Genomic DNA, 17,572 nt, shown 5'->3' with positions numbered 1-17,572 from the left:
CGGCCAGACAGGGAGACTTCTCCCTCGGCTCACTCGGAGGGAAACTGAGGCATGGAAACAAGAAGGGACTAACGCCTGCTCAGGGATGTGGACTTAGTCCTGGCTCCCAGAAGGACTGACACAGCCTGGGGGTTGGCAAGGGAGGCAGCCTGAGGTCCGGATACCTGGGCAGGTGCATACCTGAGGGCTGCCACTCCCTGGGGCCCTCACTGGCGCCCGCCCGCCGGCACTGGAGACCCTCTCCCAGACCGGGCTCCCTGAACCACAAGATCAGCGCACGGAGTTCCAGAGCGGCCCACCCACGGCCCGCTCATTGGCCTAACGGCACAGGAACTGCCGCGCCATTGGCCGCTGTCTAGGTCGCTAGGCGCTGCGGCCACGCGAGCCCCGCATGGGAGAGAAGCCGGTTCAAACCGGCGGCGCGAGTCTCTCGCGCGACCCCCATCCGGGGCCGTTTCCTCGGCAATTAGCTCGTTTCCATGGAAGTGGACCCCCGTTCCTCCATCCCCCAGCTCCCTCCTCGATTCGTCAACTCTTTCCTGGCGGCTCCTCATCCATTCAGTCTCTCTCCTTTCCTATGCGCACATCTTCAACCTACGCCCTTACTCGTGCGCCTTCTGCCCCCCAGCACCCAAGCCCGGGGCCCCCGGATCCAGCTCACCCGGTTCTTACTGGTGTGTATCGGGCCCGGCCGGCGCCTTTTCTGCCCCCTTTTATTCCAGCCCTTTTATTCCGACCCCAACATGAAAACACTGCCACACGCTGATTGGCTGAGTGGGGGCTGGAAACAGGCTTTATCCAATCAGCAGCCACCCGCCCGCCCCGCGTCGAGCAGAAGCCGGTTCCGGCCGGACTAGAAGACAAACAAGGGAGCTGGGGGGGCACCGGGACCTGCGTTGGGCGGTGTTTTTGGTCTGGTGCTTTAAACTGGAGTCACAGCCGGGCCAGGAACCCCCAGAGGCATTGCCCCATCGCCTCTCCAGAGCCTCGCCCCGAAGCCCTGTCTCTGGATTGGGTCCCCTGCTCGCGTTCCGGCTCCCTCGGACTTCCCCTAGCTGCACGCCGGTCCGCCTCGCGCACCTAGCTTAGCTCCCGCACTCCGCTCTCCTCCGGCTCGCTTCGTCGTCCCCAGCTTCTGCTTTTCCTTGGGCACCACGCCCGATGCTCTGGCGCCGCATGGGTCGTCCCACTCCCGCCACTTCATTGCCTCCCCACGCAACGGTGCCATCCTGTCTTGGGCTTTGTGCCCTGAATCCTCGCACTCCTGCCGCTAGTAACCCTCATCCAGGCGCTGTCTCCGCATTCTGGATCCCCGGACCTCTCTCTATCCAGGCATGGTGTGCCTCTTCCCTGCTCTCCTGATTCACCGACCCCATTTCTGGGTGCCATCTGCCCGGTCCCTGGATGGTGTCCCTCGGGGATCCCCAAGTGGGAGTTTGGGGCTTGTCTGCCTCTTAGAACGTTGTTTCCTCGGGTGCCCCATCCAGACTCTGACCCCCTGACCCCACCCCGTTCCCTCTCTCCTTGGTCCCCTCGGGGACCTTCACCCAGACCGGTCATCTTGGTACTCCCTGCTTCAGTTGACCACCCCATTCCCACTGCCGGCACCACCTCCACCCCCTTACTCCCCATTGCCTGACATCTCCTTCACGTTAGGCCTCTCTCTGCAGGTTGACGTGGTGGGCAGCGCCAAACTGCAAAGCACAAGTCAGGTCTCCCGGAAAGTGCGCGAGGTCGGGAGGGCTCCAGGGTCCTGCTCTGATCAGCGACCTGGACATGCCCGGAGGAACTGCCAGGGCAGGGGGATGGAACCTAGGCTCTGGAGGTTCAGCTCCATTTGGAGGATCTCCCCCATCGAAGGCACTAGGCCAACAACCTCGGAGGGCCCTCGGTCTCCCGCAGATTCAGCTTGGTCTCTCTGGCACGCTCTGGGAGCTGGCTTGTCATCCCAGGGCTGTGGGAGACCCAGCAGCCTCCTGCTCCACGTCCCTGTGTCCGAGTGCGCCCCCTGCCGCCGGGAACCCAACGTTGGCAACCTTGCTCAGACCACGCTTGACATTGTGGGCTTGGGGGATCCTGGCTGGTTATCTATCCCGTTAATCTCACCCGCTCACAGGGTTGTAACTGTCTCTTGACTAACTTCAATCTTTCCCTCCCTCTCTCCTAGAGCCACCTGCCTGAGGGCTGCCAGGCAGTTGTTCCATACACATTTCTAAACTGTTTCAAACACATCTCTGAAATAGTTCACTTTCTCCACCCCCACCCCCCAAAACTGTTCCTCCCATCCTTTTTCAGATAATAGCATCACTACCTACTGAAGTCAGATACCGTGAACCATCTTTTCAACAAATATTTGTTGGGTACCTGCTGTTATTCTCCCTCTCCCTCCCACCCCCACCCCACCCAGACAATCCGTATCTCCTAAGTGCTTATCTAATTTGCCCATGTATGTCTATGACTGCAACTGCTGTTCATCCAGGTTCCAATCTCAGCCACTCAAATCCATCTCTTCACCGCACTCCATCCCAGTGAGCTATGTAAATCTGACCTCTGCTAAAATGCTTCAGAAACTCTTTACCATTTGTCCTGCAGGATAAAGTTCAAGTTCTCCAACCTGACCTACACAGGCTCCTCCCCTACCCTGGCTGACTTAGATGTTCCAGTCACATGGAATTGCTTGTAGTTCCTGCAGGTGCTGTTCTTTCACCTCTGACCCTCAAACGTAGTCCCTTCTGGAACAGCGCCTCCTCCAGGAAGCCTTCCCTAACTACTCCTCACGATATTCTCCATTATCTTTGTCCACTGATTGCTTTGTTTTACAATAATCTGTTCATCTGTTTGTCTCTCCCTTTTCCCATTGACTATGAACTCTTTGGAGGCACGAACTGTGTCTTATTCAGCTTTGTATTGTATAACCAGCCCTTAATACAGAAGAAAGCACAAAGCAGACGCACAATATGAGTTTGTTGAATGAAAACATAAATAAATGAAGAGGAGAAAGAAGTCAGCTTCTAGGGACAAAGGATTCAAAGCTGGGAGAATGCCAATAATAATGAACCTTTATTGAGAGTCAAAAATTTACTAGGTGCTTTACATACTTTGTCATTTAATCCCTACCATAACCTGGGAGATAGCCACATCCGCATTTTTCAGATGAAAAAACAAGCTTTAAGTAACATTTCCAAAGTCACAAAACAGGTATGTCAGAACTGAGATTTGAATCCAAGTCTAATTTGAATGAAATTCTGGGTTTTTGTTTGTTTGTTTGTTTGTTCTGGCCAAGCCTTGTGGCTTGTGGGATCTTAGTTCCCCAACCAGGGATTGAACCGGGGCAGGACAGTGAATGTGCCAAGTCCTAACTACTGGACCACCAGGGAATTCCCCGGGTTTGGGGTTTTTTTTGTTTGTTTGTTTGTTTGTTTGTTTTGTTTTGTTTTTTGTTTTTTTTTTTCAGTCTTTTTGTCAGCAGTGTTAAAGGCACCACACCAGCACTGCTGGCAAATCATAAAGAAATAAATTATTATGTATAAAGTAAGCTACAAGGATATGTTGCTCAACACAGGGAATATAGCCAATATTTTATAATAACTGTAAATGGAGCATAACCTTTAAAAATTGTGAATCACTATATTGTACATGTGTAACATATAATATTGTACATCAACTATACTTCAATTAAAAATTCATAAAGAAATAAAACCACTAAAGTACTAAAAGAAAATGTAGAAGATTATTTCACTGATTTTAAGGTAGAGAAAGCCTTTCCATCTTTCCATTACGTGTGACATTAAACCCAGAAGTCAAAAAGAAAAAGACTAGTCTAAATTTAAACTTTTAATTTCTATGGAGAAAAAGAAACTATAAACAGCATTAAAAGACCAATCACAAAGTGGGCGAAGAATTAATATCCTTGAGCAGAAATAGAAACGCAGATGTAGAGAACAAACGTATAGACACCAAGTGGGGAAGTGGGGGTGAGATGAATTGGGAGACTGGGATTGACATATATACACTAATATATATAAAATAGATAACTAATGAGAACCTGCTGTATAGCACAGGGAACTCCACTTCACTGTGCAGTAGAAACTAACACAACATTGTAAAACAACTGTATCCCAATAAAAATTTTTTTTAATAAAAATAAAAAAGAATATCCTTGATATAAAGGCACTTATAAATCAATGAGAAAAAAATGAACACCTCAATTGAAAATTGGGGAAAGGGCTTCCCTGGTGGTGCAGTGGTTAAGAATCCACCTGCAATGCAGGGGACATGGGTTCGAGCCCTGGTCCGGGAAGATCCCACATGCCGTGGAGCAACTAAGCCCGTGCGCCACAACTACTGAGCCAGCACTCTAGAACCCGCGAGCCACAACTACTGAGCCCGCGTGCCACAACTACTGAAGCCCGCGCGCCTAGAGCCCGTGCTCTGCAACAAGAGAAGCCACCCCAATGAGAAGCCTGCGCACCGCAACGAAGAGTAGCCCCCGCTCACCGCAACTAGAGAAAGCCCGCGCACAGCAACGAAGACCCAATGCAGCCAAAAATAAATTAATTAATTTAGAAAAAAAAAATTGGGGAAGGAATATAACCAAATCATCTATAGGAAAAATACAAATAACTTTAAAGATATGAAAAGCAGCTCAGTCTTAGAATAATCATAGAACTCACATTTTAATGATCGTATTTTTTTCATTTTTTTTAGTGATTCAATTTTTTTTTGCGGGCCTCTCACTGTTGTGGCCTCTCCCGTTGCGGAGCACAGGCTCCGGACGCGCAGGCTCAGCGGCCATGGCTCACGGGCCCAGCCGCTCCGCGGCATGTGGGATCTTCCCGGACCGGGGCACGAACCCGTGTCCCCTGCAACGGCAGGCGGACTCTCAACCACTGCGCCACCAGGGAAGCCCAATTTTATTTATAAATATATATATATATATAATTTTATTTATATATATATATATATATATATTTTTTTTTTTTGGCCATGCAGCACAGCATGTGGGATCTTAGTTCCCTGACTAGGGATCGAACCCGTGTGCCCGGCAGTAGAAGCGTGGAGCCCTAACCAGTGGACCACCAGAAAATTCCCAATATATATATGTATTCTTTTTCAGATTCTTTTTCACTACAGTGTATTACAAGATATTGAATATAGTTCCCTGTCTTATTCAGTAGGACCTTGTTGTTTATCTATTTTATATATAGTAGTGTATATATATTAATCCCATACTCCTAATTTATCCCTCCCTCCCTCCCTCCCCTTTGGTAACCTTAATCTTGTTGTTTTTATTTTTTATTTTTTTCTTTTTTGTGGTACGTGGGCCTCTCATTGTTGTGGCCTCTCCCGTTGCAAAGCACAGGCTCCGGACGCGCAGGCTCAGCGGCCATGGCTCACGGGCCCAGCCGCTCCGCGGCATGTGGGATCTTCCCGGACCGGGGCACGAACCCGCGTCCTCTGCATCGGCAGGCGGACTCTCAACCACTGCGCCACCAGGAAAGCCCCTTAATCTTGTTTTTATGTCTGTGAGTCTATTTCTCTTTTGTAGATAAGTTCATTTGTATCATTTTTTTAGATTCCACATATAAGTGATCTCATCTGATATTTTTCTTTGTCTGACTTACTTCACTTACTATGATAATCTCTAGGTCCATCCATTTTGCTGCAAATGGCAATATTTCATTCTTTCTTATGGCTGAGTAATATTCCATTGTATATAGACCACGTCTTCTTTTTTTTAATAAATAAGTTTAATTAATTAATTAATGTATTTATTTCTTTATGGCTGCGTTGGGTCTTCTTTGCTGTGTGCAGGCTTTCTCTAGTTGCTGTGAGAGGAGGCAACTCTTCGTTGCGGTGCGCGGGCTTCTCATTGCGGTGGCTTCTCTTGTTGCAGAGCACGGGCTCTAGGCGCACAGGCTTCAGTAGTTGTGGCACGTGGGCTCAGGAGTTATGGCTCACGGGCTCTAGAGTGCTGGCTCAGTAGTTGTGGCGCATGGGCTTGGCTGCTCCATGGCATTTGGGATCTTCCCGGACCAGGGCTCGAACCTGAAGTCCTAGACCACACCTTCTTTATCCATTCATCTACTGATGGATACTGATGTTGCTTCCATGTCCTGGCTATTGTAAATAGTGCTGCTGTGAACATTGGGTGCATGAATGATACCATTTCTGATAGTTAAAAAACACAAACAGGACTTCCCTGGTGGTGCAGTGGTTGAGAATCCGCCTGCCAATGCAGGGGACGCACGTTTGATCCCCGGGCTGGGATGATCCCACATGTCGCGGAGCAACTAAGCCCGTGTGCCACAACTACTGAGCCCACGTGTCGCAACTACTGAGCCCGCATGCTGCAACTACTGAAGCCCACGTGCCTAGAGCCCATGCTCCGCAACAAGAGAAGCCACCGCAATGAGAAGCCTGCACACCGCAAGGAAGAGTAGCCCCAGCTCGCCGCAACTAGAGAAAGCTCGCACACAGCAACGAAGACCCAACGCAGCCAAAAATAATAAAAAAAGAAAAAAGAAAAATATTAACATTATTAAAAAAAAAGAAGATACTTAACAACAACAGAAACCCCACAAACAAAAAACTTTTATCTGGGGAATTCCCTGGCTGTCCAGTGGTTAGGACTCTGTGCTCTCACTGCTGAGGGCCCAGGTTCAAACCCTGGTCAGGGAACTAAGATCCCATAAGATGCTTGGCAAGGCCAAAAAAAACCCCTAAACTTTTATCTGTACAAAGAGTTTAACTTTTTAAGAATTTAAAATGTTATTACTTTAGTTATTTTTTGTGCGTGCTAAAATAATGAGATATCACTTTTAACCTATCAGATTGGGTGTGGGGAAATAGATGCCACCATAATTTACGAGAACACAAAGCCATTCAACTTTTTTTGGAGGGCCAATTGGAGTAAATACTCAAATGTTTAATTTTCTTACCCCATAACCCAGCAATTCCACCTCCAGGAAGCTCTTCTACAGAAAACCTAGCACTGATGCGAAAGGAAATGTAGACCGAGTTGTCCACTGCATTATTTATTGTATCAAAACAATTAGAAAAAAGCCACATCCCCATAGGCAGGGGATGGTTTAAATAACCAGTGTTATTTCCACATGATGGAATCCCATGCAGCCATTTTTTATAAAAAGAGGTAGCTTTATATTTACTGACATCAAAAGATAGCCAGGTTATATTGTTAAGTAAAAAAGCAAATTGCAGAACAGTATGTTCTTTTATTTTCATGCGCACAGAAAAACATTTGAAAGGAAGCATCTAAACTGTTCATGAGATTCTCTGCACACTGGGACAGAGGGACTTGCTCTTTATTTCCTGACTGGCTAATACAAGTATGCGAGGAAGTATTCAGAACTAGACCAACAGGCATTCGGTGAAAATTAAGTCTGGCCCCTCCCTCATCCCCCAGAATCCACTGGGGAGAAGAGAAATCTCATTTTTACTCTAGACATGTCTATAATGTTAGTACTTTTTATTTTTAACGAAGAATACTGCCTATTATAATTTTAAATATTCAACCTAGTGAGAAAAGTAAAAAGAACGTTCACTGTAGAAAATTTGCAAATTATGCAAAAATTTAAGAAGAAAATAAATATCTGCCACAATCTCATCTCCCAGAGAAAAATGCTATTTGATGCCTTTCCCTCAAATCTTTTTTATGCACATACATCTTTTTAAAAAAAGTCTGTAAAACAGTCACAAAATAAACACAAAATGGAAGAATTCTAAACATGTATTCTGAGGCCAAAAGGAATGAAATTTGTAAAAAGAAAACTTACTTTTTACACGTAGCAGGATAGTGTGGACATGCTCCCATATTAAATATTCTTACACAACCTGATTTATTATGGTTGTTTAGGAACCTTTCATAAGGAATAGCTCTTTAATTAATCTTTTAGCATCAAACATTTAGGTTGTTTCCCATTTCAGAAAAATGTTTTGCAAATGAAGGAAAGAACAGCCTTTGGGGGCAAACAGAGTACAGGACAACAGAGAAAAAGTCTCTGCAGCCATCTCTTTCCCCTTCCTGACCCCATCCTGTGGGGTCTCTGCCCAGGCCTTCCAGACCCACTCCCAGAGCACGGCCAGGGCCAGAGCCAACTGGCCTCCAGCTCTGACACGTCCTGGTGGAAGTGCAGGGGCTCCAGCGTGTCTTTCCTGGCCCTGGGATCTTTTCCCAGCACAAAACACAATCTAATTCGGGGCAGTTCGGATGCCTAAGCACCATCCACAGTCTTCCCACTGACGAAATTCAAGGTCCTCAGGGCTCTGGTGGCCCAGAGATGAGTGCAACATTCTCATACTGGGGCTCCTCGTCAGCCAGCTTCTGGGGATCCTGTTCTAGGGGACCACCCTCAGGGACCAGCTCCTGGCCCCTCCCTGAGCTCTTGATGCCATCCCCTAGCCCCCTGGCCACTTCCTCTGGCCCAGTCCCTGCAGACTCCAAGGCCCCAGGCAGCTCCTCACTTGGGGCTGAGCTGGAGCTCTGATTGGCAGAGCCAGAGGCCAGCCCGGGGCTGCCCTTGTTCCGACACAGGGCCCGGCGTGGAGGCTTGGGGATGGCACTCTTGACCTTGGGCTCTGCCTGGCCTTTCTGGAAGCTACCAAAACGGCGGAGGACAGACCGGACGGGGCCCTCAGATCCCCGGGGAGTCCCTGCCAGCATGTAGATTGTGGTCACAGAGCCTGCACTCTCCTGGACACTGCCCTCGATGGCTTCCACACGTTCAGCCACTGTCCGGCCACTAAGCGGGAGCCGGCGGCGGCCAATGGCTGAATCCCTGGGGCTGGCGGCACCAGGAGGGGCCCCGTTCATTTCTGCTTGCTCCGGGCCTGTGGCCTCCTCGGCCTCCTGGCTTTCAGGACCTGGCTGCCCCCCCCGGGAGAGCCTCTTGGGCTTACGGAGAGGGCTGGAGAGCTCCCCGGACCCTCGGCAACCCTGTGGTGCAAACTTGGTGCCTTCAGCAAAGGAGACCGATGGCCGCTTGGCCCGAGCTAGGCTGGAAGTGCGCGGGATGGCAAACGGTGTGGAGGCATCCTCAGGGGGAGGGAAGGGACCTCCGGCCAGGCTGGCCTCTGGTGACTCTGCTTGGGCCACAGGGACCATCCCTGGCAAAGGAGACAGAAGAGCTTGGCCAAAGCTGGGCTGGCTACCCCAATGCATCCTGCTTACCCAGCTCAGCATCTTCTGGGAGGCCCCCCAAATGGGGCAAGGGAGAGGGTGAGGATGCAGAGAGGCAGGGGAAGGGCCTATTCAGGCAGATGCTACTGCTTCTACCCTCTTTTCTCACCACCGCCCCGACTTTGCACTAATGTCACACTCTAAGCATGCTAAAACTCCTTCAGTGCCACGTGGCCATGTCCCTCTTACCTCTGGGCCTTTGGGTATACTGTTCGCTCTTCCTGAAACCTCATTCCCAACTCTCCCTAGCTTTCCCAGGGCTAATTCCTACTGATTCTGCCAGGCTCAACTCCAATACCACTAACACCGAGACATCTTCCCTGGCTCCAGTCATCCCTGATGTGGCTGGATTCCAAGCCCCGACTTGCATGTCCCCTCCCCATGAAAGCATGTATCACTCTGTCCCACATGTGTCTGATTACTGCCCACCAGACTACAGGCTTGGGGAGGACAGGAATCTATCTTGTTCTTTACTGCATCCCACTGCCAGGAACTGTGAAGGGCATGGAACGGGCGCTTGATACACGCTTGCTGAAGGAATAAAGGAGAGGCTGTGATGAGCAGGGCTGCTCAGGGGCTGAGTGGGCTGTTGGGGGGCTACCTTCTTGGGGTGGTACGCAGTAGGCAGGACCCTCGTCCTCTTCTCCAGACTCGGGATCAGTAGAGAAGGAGTCGTCCGAGGCCCAGCCAGCCGAGGGCGGTTCGATGAAGCTATGGTTGAAGGGGGTCTCCGGATCATGGTGTGAGACTGAGGCGGGAGGGGGAGGCTCTAGGTCAGACGCAGAGCCCCAGGGGAAGCCCTGTTCCCTTGCAGCCCCGGACCCTCAGCACCCACTTACCTGTCACCCAGGGAAGCTTGTGGCTGCTGAGGGAACCACAGGGCAGCGCAGAGCCCAGGCTGGAGGTCAGTGCCCCCCAGACCTGCAGCTTCATCCTGGACATGGCGGTTCCATCTCTCGCTGGCCTGAGGGCACAGGAGAGTCGTCAGTGAGGGAGACCCCGGTTGGGGCGGGACGGGGGCAGCAGAAAAGGGCCAGGACCATTCTGGTCCCGGGATTCGTGTGACAGAGTGACTGTGTCTACTTCAGTGACTCTCTATGACTACAGAGTAAAGTCCAAACTACTGACCCTGAGATCTGGGCCTGTCGCAGAGGGCAGTGTGGCTCCAGAGTCACGAGGTAGCAACTGTGGCTCAGACTTTGCCTCTCTGGGCCTCAGCTTCCTCATCCGTAAAATGGGGACAGCTGCTATCTATCAGAACTTTTTTCAGGACCCAGCACAGCACCAGCTACCTGGTGGGGCTGCCCCAAAATGCAGCAGTGTGTTATTATCATCCCAGCTGAGCCCAGCTCACCTATCTTTCTGGAAGTGGCACCACCTCCAGGAAGCCCACTCTTGTCCCCGGCCCGAAGCTGGAAGTGACAGCTTCACTCATTACCATTCCTCAGACAGTTTGTGCGCATGTCCTGGTCTTCCTGTGAGGGGCTTCTCCCCACCTCCAGGCTCTATGCCCTGGGGTTGTGGGGAGGCTACTGGGTCTGCTGGTCTGAGGATGCCCCACAGCGCAGAGGGGGACACGATCAAGGGGTAGTGCGTGAACTAATAAGAGCACACAGGACAAAACAAAGAGTCCAGAGAACCGGCCACGGGCTCTGCGCGTGCCAGTGACTAGCTGGGTCACCTTGGGCCTGTGTCCTCCTGGGAATTGAGAACGCTAATCCTCCTGCCCCCACGTGCCCTGCTCCAAACCTCCATGCTGCTGTGAGCCTCCAAGGAGCTGAGAAGTACGAAGAGATTTTGTAAAGGAACAAAGCTCTGTGCAAGGAATATTCCCCGCTTCCCCACAGCAGCCCGCGAGCTCAAATTCCTCCTCGCCTCTCCTTTTCTCGAAAAGCCACATTCTCTGCTAGACCACTGCTCAGGCTTTTATGGCACTCTCCCTTCTGAGGCCTGGTCTCTTCCCCTCCTTGCCCAGAGCTGTCCCATTGCTTCTGCCTTCTGCCATCCTGGTGCCCGGGGCCCCCTGCTCACGCGTGACTCAGAACCTCCCCCATTGAAGGCTTCTGAGGAGGACAGATGGCTGACCTGGTGTCTCCAGGCCACAGCCACTGCCAGCTGCTACCTCGTTACCTCTGACCTACGTGTGTGACAAGGCCAGCCCATCCCCATCCCTGAAAGGAAACCAGATGCCACCTTGCTTCCACCCACGGCCTGAGCTGTGGAATCGGGAAGGAAGGGGCCAGGGTTCACCTGTCTTTGGGATCCAACCGGGCAGCCCAGCAGCAGCAGGCACAGCAGGCGATGGCCAGGAGGAGAAGCAGCAGAGGCACAAGAATGCCCGCAATGAGGGCGGTGTCCTGACTGTGAGATCCTAGGGAGAGCCAGGGACGGGTAATTATTCAGGGCCATCTTGTCTCCCATACATCACGTCTCATCTCTAGCTCTGAACTGCCTACTCTGGGGAGATTCTGGGAACCTTCCCCCTGTGGGCCCCTCCCGCTCTTCTAAGAGACATAGACTCTGCTCAGCCTGGAGGCCCCCTCCTCCAGGCAGCCTCCCCACTGGTCTGTCCTCTCCCGATGGTCCACGGCCTGTTCCGTAAACTCTTGCCCTCAGTTCTCGGGCCTGATGAGACATCCCAGTGTCCAGCCCTGTCCGCTCATTTGCTGGGTGCTAGCCTGGTTTCCCAGGGTTCAGAGGCTCTGTCACATCTTCAGGGGGCCCCAAAGCACCCATACAGATTTCAAGTAAAGAGAACATGTCTGAAGAGGGCCCAGCCTCTCTGGCAAGTGATGAGGCCCCGGAGCCCATGTAAAGGGCCACTCTTTCCCCGGTTACTTCTCCCTGTACCCTTCTTTCCACCTTACCCAGCTGGCAGGCCCCAGAGACAGGGTGGCAGTTTCCCTCTGGGCATTCGCAGGGAACAGAGCAGTTGTTTCCATGGAAGCCAGATGGGCACGAAGTGTTGCAGCTTTGGGGTGACAGGAGAGACAGGCTGAAGGCTGGGTGAGAAGGCATGGAGGTGGGCAGGGGACAGGGGAGGGTAGATTTCTGGGCACTGCTTCCCATCCCCTGCCACTCAGGTTTCCCTGGATGATGCCCACGTAGATTCCTCTGACCTCTCAGCCACATTCTAAGCACCCCTAGCAGTGTTTGGAAGAATCCCTTAGCCCCTAAGCCCATCTTCCAGAGAGACCACCCACAAACTGCCCCCTGGCTCCCGGGCCCCCCAGGGCGTAAGCCACAGTCAGGGCCCACCTCGCATGGTCCTCATCCCTGCCCCCACCCCGGCACTAATGTGAAATAAGCAAGATGCCAATGGAATCCAGAGACACTTCCTCAGGGTTGGGAGGTCTGAGCCATCCCCAGCCCTGCCCCTAACTCTCTGGGCCTCGGTCCTCTCCTCTATAAAATGAGGTCTCTTCCAGTTGATACTACATTCTATCCTACAGGTGGGAAAAACCTGACATTGGAGATAGTGACACTGATTGTTTTTACCACCTGAAGACCTTAGGGAAACAACAGTGGGGTTTGGCGCCCTCCTCCTAAGTAACTTCTAGTTCAGGAGCCAGGCCTTTTAGATTAAGCATCACTCTGACCCTCCTTTGGAAGATGCAGACTCCACAACAAGAGGAATAACTTCTTAGTTATGAGGATGCTGGGTGGGAATCTGGGAGATGGAGAAGCCCAGGAAGGGAAGTTTGGGTAGCAGATCGCACAGAGGCCTGACCTAGGCCCCTGCCTCCTTCCAGGGCCCCAGTCCTCACCTGGGCCCCCAGTAGCCGGCGTTGCAGACACACTCCCCAGTCACAGCATCGCAGGCCCCCCCGACACAGGTGGGGCAGGTAGAGCCACAACCCTCCCCAAAGGTGCCAGTCGGGCAGGGGTCTTCACACCTGAAGCGAGGCAAGACTCAGAATGGGGGGCAGGGCAGGCCTGGACCCCACAGAGGGGCCTCACCCACCTGCCCACACTTGGAGATTCAGAGACCCAGTTGTCTACTTTTCAGCAGTGAAGCTCAGGTGCAAACAGGGCCTTGAATTTGAGGCCAGACCCAGTAGGTGACAGACTACAGATCCCTGGACGAGAAGAGGGCGGGAAGCCTGAGTGGTGAGGGAGCTGGAGGAAAACTGTGCCCAGGGCCCCATTAGCACCCATCTCTCGCACCTCAGTCTTCCCCAGGAGGCGGGCCCCCAGGGCTGCATGAATGTATGCGTTGCGGGAGGAGGCAGCTCTCCCCGAGGGATCCTCGGCGGTGAGGATCTAGAAGGAAGGTATACCCTCACCCTGAGCAGGCTGGCCCCCTCACCTGGGCCCCAGCCAGCCAGGGTCACAATGTCGACAGTGCCCGGTGTCTGGCTGGCAGGCCTCCCCAAGCCGGCAGTGGGGGCACTGCTGCCTACAGCTCTCGCCAAAGGTGCCAGGAGGGCAGGGCTCGTGGCACTGAGTCCCATTCCAGCCTGGCTCGCAGGACTCGCAGCTGCCCGTGTCTGCAGAGCATGGCTCATTCTGCTTGCAGTGGCCACAGCTGGGAAGAGAAAGAGTACATGCAGCACTTAGGAGGAGGACGGATGAGGCAGCCACCCGGGCCGCCAGGGGCTGGAGAGCCTCCCGGTGCCAGCTGGGCCACTCAGGCAGGTTTGAGCCTCAGCTGCCCCATGTTGTACAACAAAGAGGCTGGGCACACTATCTCTGTGGGCTCTAGTAGGATTGCAGCCCTTTCCTAACCCCTGGTTCTGAGCCCCATCCTTCCCTGGGTCCCAGGGTCACCAGGAGCTCCCACCCCAGCCAGGGAAGCCAAGTTACGACCTCAACCTCTGCTTCCCTTCTGCCCAGTGTTCCCCTCCTCCTCTTTTCCCCGTCCTCCATTCCACCCATGCCATCTCGGAGGTCTGGCGTGGGCAGACCTCAGTAGTGTATCCTCTATGCCATTTTATGCATTATGAAAACGCATAAAGCGTCTGTTTTCACCACTAGAATTTTATCGTACATTTTTTCCAGTTTTATTGAGTTATAATTGACACACAGCACTGTATAAGTTTCAAGTGTGCAGTATAATGACCTCCTCACATATATATTGTGACGATTACCACAAAAAGTTTAGTTAACGTCCGTCATCTCATATGGATACCAAAAAATGAAAAAAAAGTTTTTTTCCTTGTGATGAGAACACTTAGGATCTACTCTTTTAGCAACTTTTCCAATAAGGTTTATCCTATCTTAATATCTCATTGATCCTTACTTGACGTTTTTCCCTCCAGAGACTTAATTATCTGGGATCACATGCTCGGATTAGACTCATCAGTAGGGTGAGGAAGGGAGTTCATAAAATCAATTCAGCAGATCCTGACCAGTATTAAAAAAGAGAGAGAGAGAGAATAGAAAACATTGCGGTGTACATATGTGTGTTGTCTGGTTAAGTTTTCACTTCAGTTAATATATATCGCATCATATATTATATATGATGGGAGGTAAAACATTTCTTACTGTGGGTGGAACTGGTCAAAGTCTGAAAGCCATTGAGTTTCAGAGGGACCTTGCAATCCTTTTGCCACAATGTTGATTCTTTATCTGTTTCTACGGCTTGCTAGTAGTAGTATTTTGTTTAACAGTAAGCGGATGAAAGTGGTGGGCGAGGCTGGACTTCAGGGCGTCGAGGGTCTCTTTTCCCCCTTTCACCCCATCCTTGTCTGTTTCTGCGCAACATTCTCCCTGCGTCCCCGGCTCATCTCCTTTCCCTCCCGTTCTCTCCCCTTCCTTCTCACGCCCTCCTCCCTCCCTTCTCTCCCGCATCCCCCGTTGCCCCGGCTCACCTGTCGCGGCACTGCAGCCCGTAGCGGCCTGCGAGGCAGGGCAGCTCGCAGCGCGTGCCGCGGAAGCCGGGCGGGCACGTGCACAGGCCGGAGGCGGCGCTGCAGCGGCCGCGCACGCACTCGCAAGGCTGCCGGCACTCGGAGCCCCACCAGCCCGGCCGGCAGGCGCAGCGGCCCGACTCCTGCGCGCACGGCGAGCCGTGGCAGGCGCAGCGGAAGCTGCAGCGGCGGCCCCACCAGCCCGGCTCGCACAGGCAGGAGCCGGTGGCCTGATCGCAGCGCGCCGCCGCCGGGTTGCACTGGCACGGGCGGCGGCACGTGGGCGACCACCAGCCGGGCTCGCAGCGGCACGCGCCGGTCTCGGGGTTGCAACGCCCGTGGGGGCCGCAGGCGCACGGGAACTCGCAGCGGTCGCCCCAGCGGTCGGATTGGCAGTGGCACACGCCCGTGGTCGGCTCGCACTGGCCGTGCGGGTGGCAGGCGCAGCTCTCCCGGCAGTCGGGGCCCCAGTACTGGCCCGGGCAGCCTGCGGGGTGGGGGGAAGGGAAGGGGGTCAACGGGCTCAGGGTCAGGCACCACGGATCCTCGCCCTGCGCCCCCTTCCACGAGGAAGGGGGTGGGGCCGGGCCCGCCCTCCAAGAGCCGGGGACAGCCTGTCCTCCTGGGGCACAGCTTACTTCCTGCCCCAGACTCTGAGCTACACAAATCCATACCACTGGTCCAGCCTCCCACTTCCACATTCCAGAACACGCTTAAAGATCACGAGTGGCAAAGGGCCTTGCCCAGAGTCACACAGAAGTGGGTGTGCCTTCATTCATGCCCCTCCTCCCTCTCATTGGGTTCCCCCACTGTGTCTTGCCCTGCCTGGACGCTGCCCATCCGGGTCGAAGAAGAAGCCACACTCCCCCCCAGTGTCTCCTCTCAACCCTGACTCCTAGCCAGGCTGCCCTCTGGCTAAACTGCCCACCAACCCCTCTCCCATGCCCCACTTTCTGCCAGAGAGGGAGGACATTCCAGTCACCCTCCACACGTGCATACGGTGTATGCGGGGGAGACCAAGAGTGCATCCATTCTGCAGTTAACAGGGATCCACAGCATCTTTCCGGAAGTTGAAAGGGAAGATGAATGGCCCAGAACTGAACCTGTGGGAGGGCTCTGTGGATGGGATAAAAACCAGATGACTCAGGACATCCCCTTAGAGTGCGTCACTTCCTGTCTCGACCTCAGTCTCCTCAGCGAAGCTTGGAGGGGATTCTGGCCCTGCTGTTCTAAGATTACATTCCTACATGCTTTGCCTCCCCTCTCCCCCAGTCCTGCCCGGCAACCTCATCCTTCAGGAGAGACTCAGGACTCACGGGAGTTGCACCGGGCCCCGAAGAATCCAGGTTTGCATCGACAGAGGCCTGGTTTCACACATACCTCGTCTTCCCGGCAGACGTCCAGCCCCTCGCAGATGGCTGAAAAACACCCCACCCAGGTTGGAAGGACTGGGGTGCGGCCAGGGGACACTCTGCCCCTCTCACTGACTCCCGGTGGCCTGCCCCCCCTCAAGAGCTGTTTCCCCAGGGCTGGGGGGTTGGGTCACAGCATGGACCCTAGCTCTAGGGCTCAGGAGGGCAAACAGACCCCAGGAGGGTAGGAAGGAAGGGTCACTGGGCTCTGTCCTCCCTTCTCCTCCGGTGGGGGATGCATCCTGGCTACTCACGGGTGGTGCATTCTCGATCTTTCTGCCTCCAGCCTGGGCAGCACTGGAGCTCAGCAGAGGGGCTGTGGGGCAGAGAGGGGTCAGCCGGGGGGCAGCCTGGCTCCGCAGGTGGATCACTGTCTCCCTGAGACATGGGATGCTGCCTCAGCCCCATCGGGCAGGCCTGGCCAAGAGTCACAGCCCCAGTGTCCCCCGACCCCTTCCCGCTCTGTCCCTGGCCATCCCACCATCTGCCCCCACTACCCACCACCCTCCAGGCTGTCCCTGAGCCTCTCTCGCTTTAGCACCTTTCCTGGTGTCCTCCTCACCCCCATCAGACCCCCAGAAGACCCACCTGCTGGCCATGCAGACGTGCCGCCCAGTGGGGTCCAGCTCAGACCCCTGGGTCCGCCGAGTCCAGAGCAGCAGCAGGGGGAACAAGGGCCCCAGCCCCATGGCGGCCAGTGCACTGGGAGGGCTTGGGCGAGTCTGGCCCCCGCAGCTCCCAACCCCCTCCCTGCTTCCTCCCAAGGCTTTTCCTGAGGAAACCAGGCCCGAGGGGCGGGCTGCCACGAGGCACCTCCCTGCGGAGGTGGGCAGGCGCAGAGAGGACCAGACACCAGAGTACTGAAAGGAAAAGGAAGGCCAACGGCGAGGGCTGAGCAGGGGCTGCAGGGGCTGGTCTCAGTCTGGAGGGGGCAGGAAGATGAGGCTGTAAGTTCTGGGTACTGGGATAGGCGAGGCGGTGAGCCATGGATATCCACTAGGTCACACTCCCCACTGGAGGTCCATGCTGGGAGAAGCCTCCCCAGCCAGTGACAACCAAGGGGAACTTCCTGGCAGAGCTGGGCAGGGGCAGACCACTGACAGACAGAC

At 53.8% G+C, this 17,572-nt stretch overlaps 2 protein-coding genes across 6 annotated transcripts in view; both read right to left on the bottom strand.

Annotated features, from left to right (window-relative positions):
• SLC43A2 (solute carrier family 43 member 2) overlaps positions 1-2,598 on the bottom strand; it is a 33,633-nt gene extending 31,035 nt beyond the window's left edge. Inside the window, exon 1 of one of the 2 annotated variants that reach the window (XM_055083269.1) lies at positions 662-2,598. The gene's annotated coding sequence lies outside the window, so the exon portion shown is untranslated. The remainder of the gene's footprint in view (positions 1-661) is intronic. The other variant, XM_055083270.1, reaches the window with a different exon arrangement.
• Positions 2,599-5,247: 2,649 nt separating this feature from the next.
• SCARF1 (scavenger receptor class F member 1) lies at positions 5,248-17,362 on the bottom strand. 4 transcript variants are annotated; one of them, XM_028486185.2, is made up of 12 exons: positions 17,052-17,079; positions 16,718-16,779; positions 16,368-16,469; positions 16,034-16,167; positions 15,013-15,538; positions 13,509-13,727; positions 12,967-13,095; positions 12,067-12,170; positions 11,450-11,570; positions 10,039-10,163; positions 9,801-9,947; positions 5,248-9,126 (listed from the first exon to the last, which is right to left on the bottom strand). In XM_028486185.2, exons 2-12 carry the CDS (start codon positions 16,726-16,728, stop codon positions 8,279-8,281), a joined length of 2,466 nt encoding a protein of 821 aa, XP_028341986.1. In that variant the 5' UTR covers positions 16,729-16,779; positions 17,052-17,079; the 3' UTR covers positions 5,248-8,278. The 4 variants fall into 4 exon arrangements, with proteins under 4 accessions (XP_028341986.1, XP_023983599.1, XP_028341987.1 ...); XM_024127831.3 differs by lacking the exon at positions 16,034-16,167 and having other exon boundaries at positions 17,052-17,362; XM_028486186.2 differs by lacking the exon at positions 16,034-16,167 and having other exon boundaries at positions 16,432-16,469.
• Positions 17,363-17,572: the final 210 nt, after the last annotated feature.

This window comes from Physeter macrocephalus, unplaced genomic scaffold (assembly GCF_002837175.3).
Source record: "Physeter macrocephalus isolate SW-GA unplaced genomic scaffold, ASM283717v5 random_697, whole genome shotgun sequence".
In the NCBI taxonomy this organism is placed as follows: domain Eukaryota; kingdom Metazoa; phylum Chordata; class Mammalia; order Artiodactyla; family Physeteridae; genus Physeter; species Physeter macrocephalus.
The sequence above is the reverse complement of the archived record's forward strand: the minus strand, read 5'-3'. Positions and strand labels throughout refer to the sequence as shown.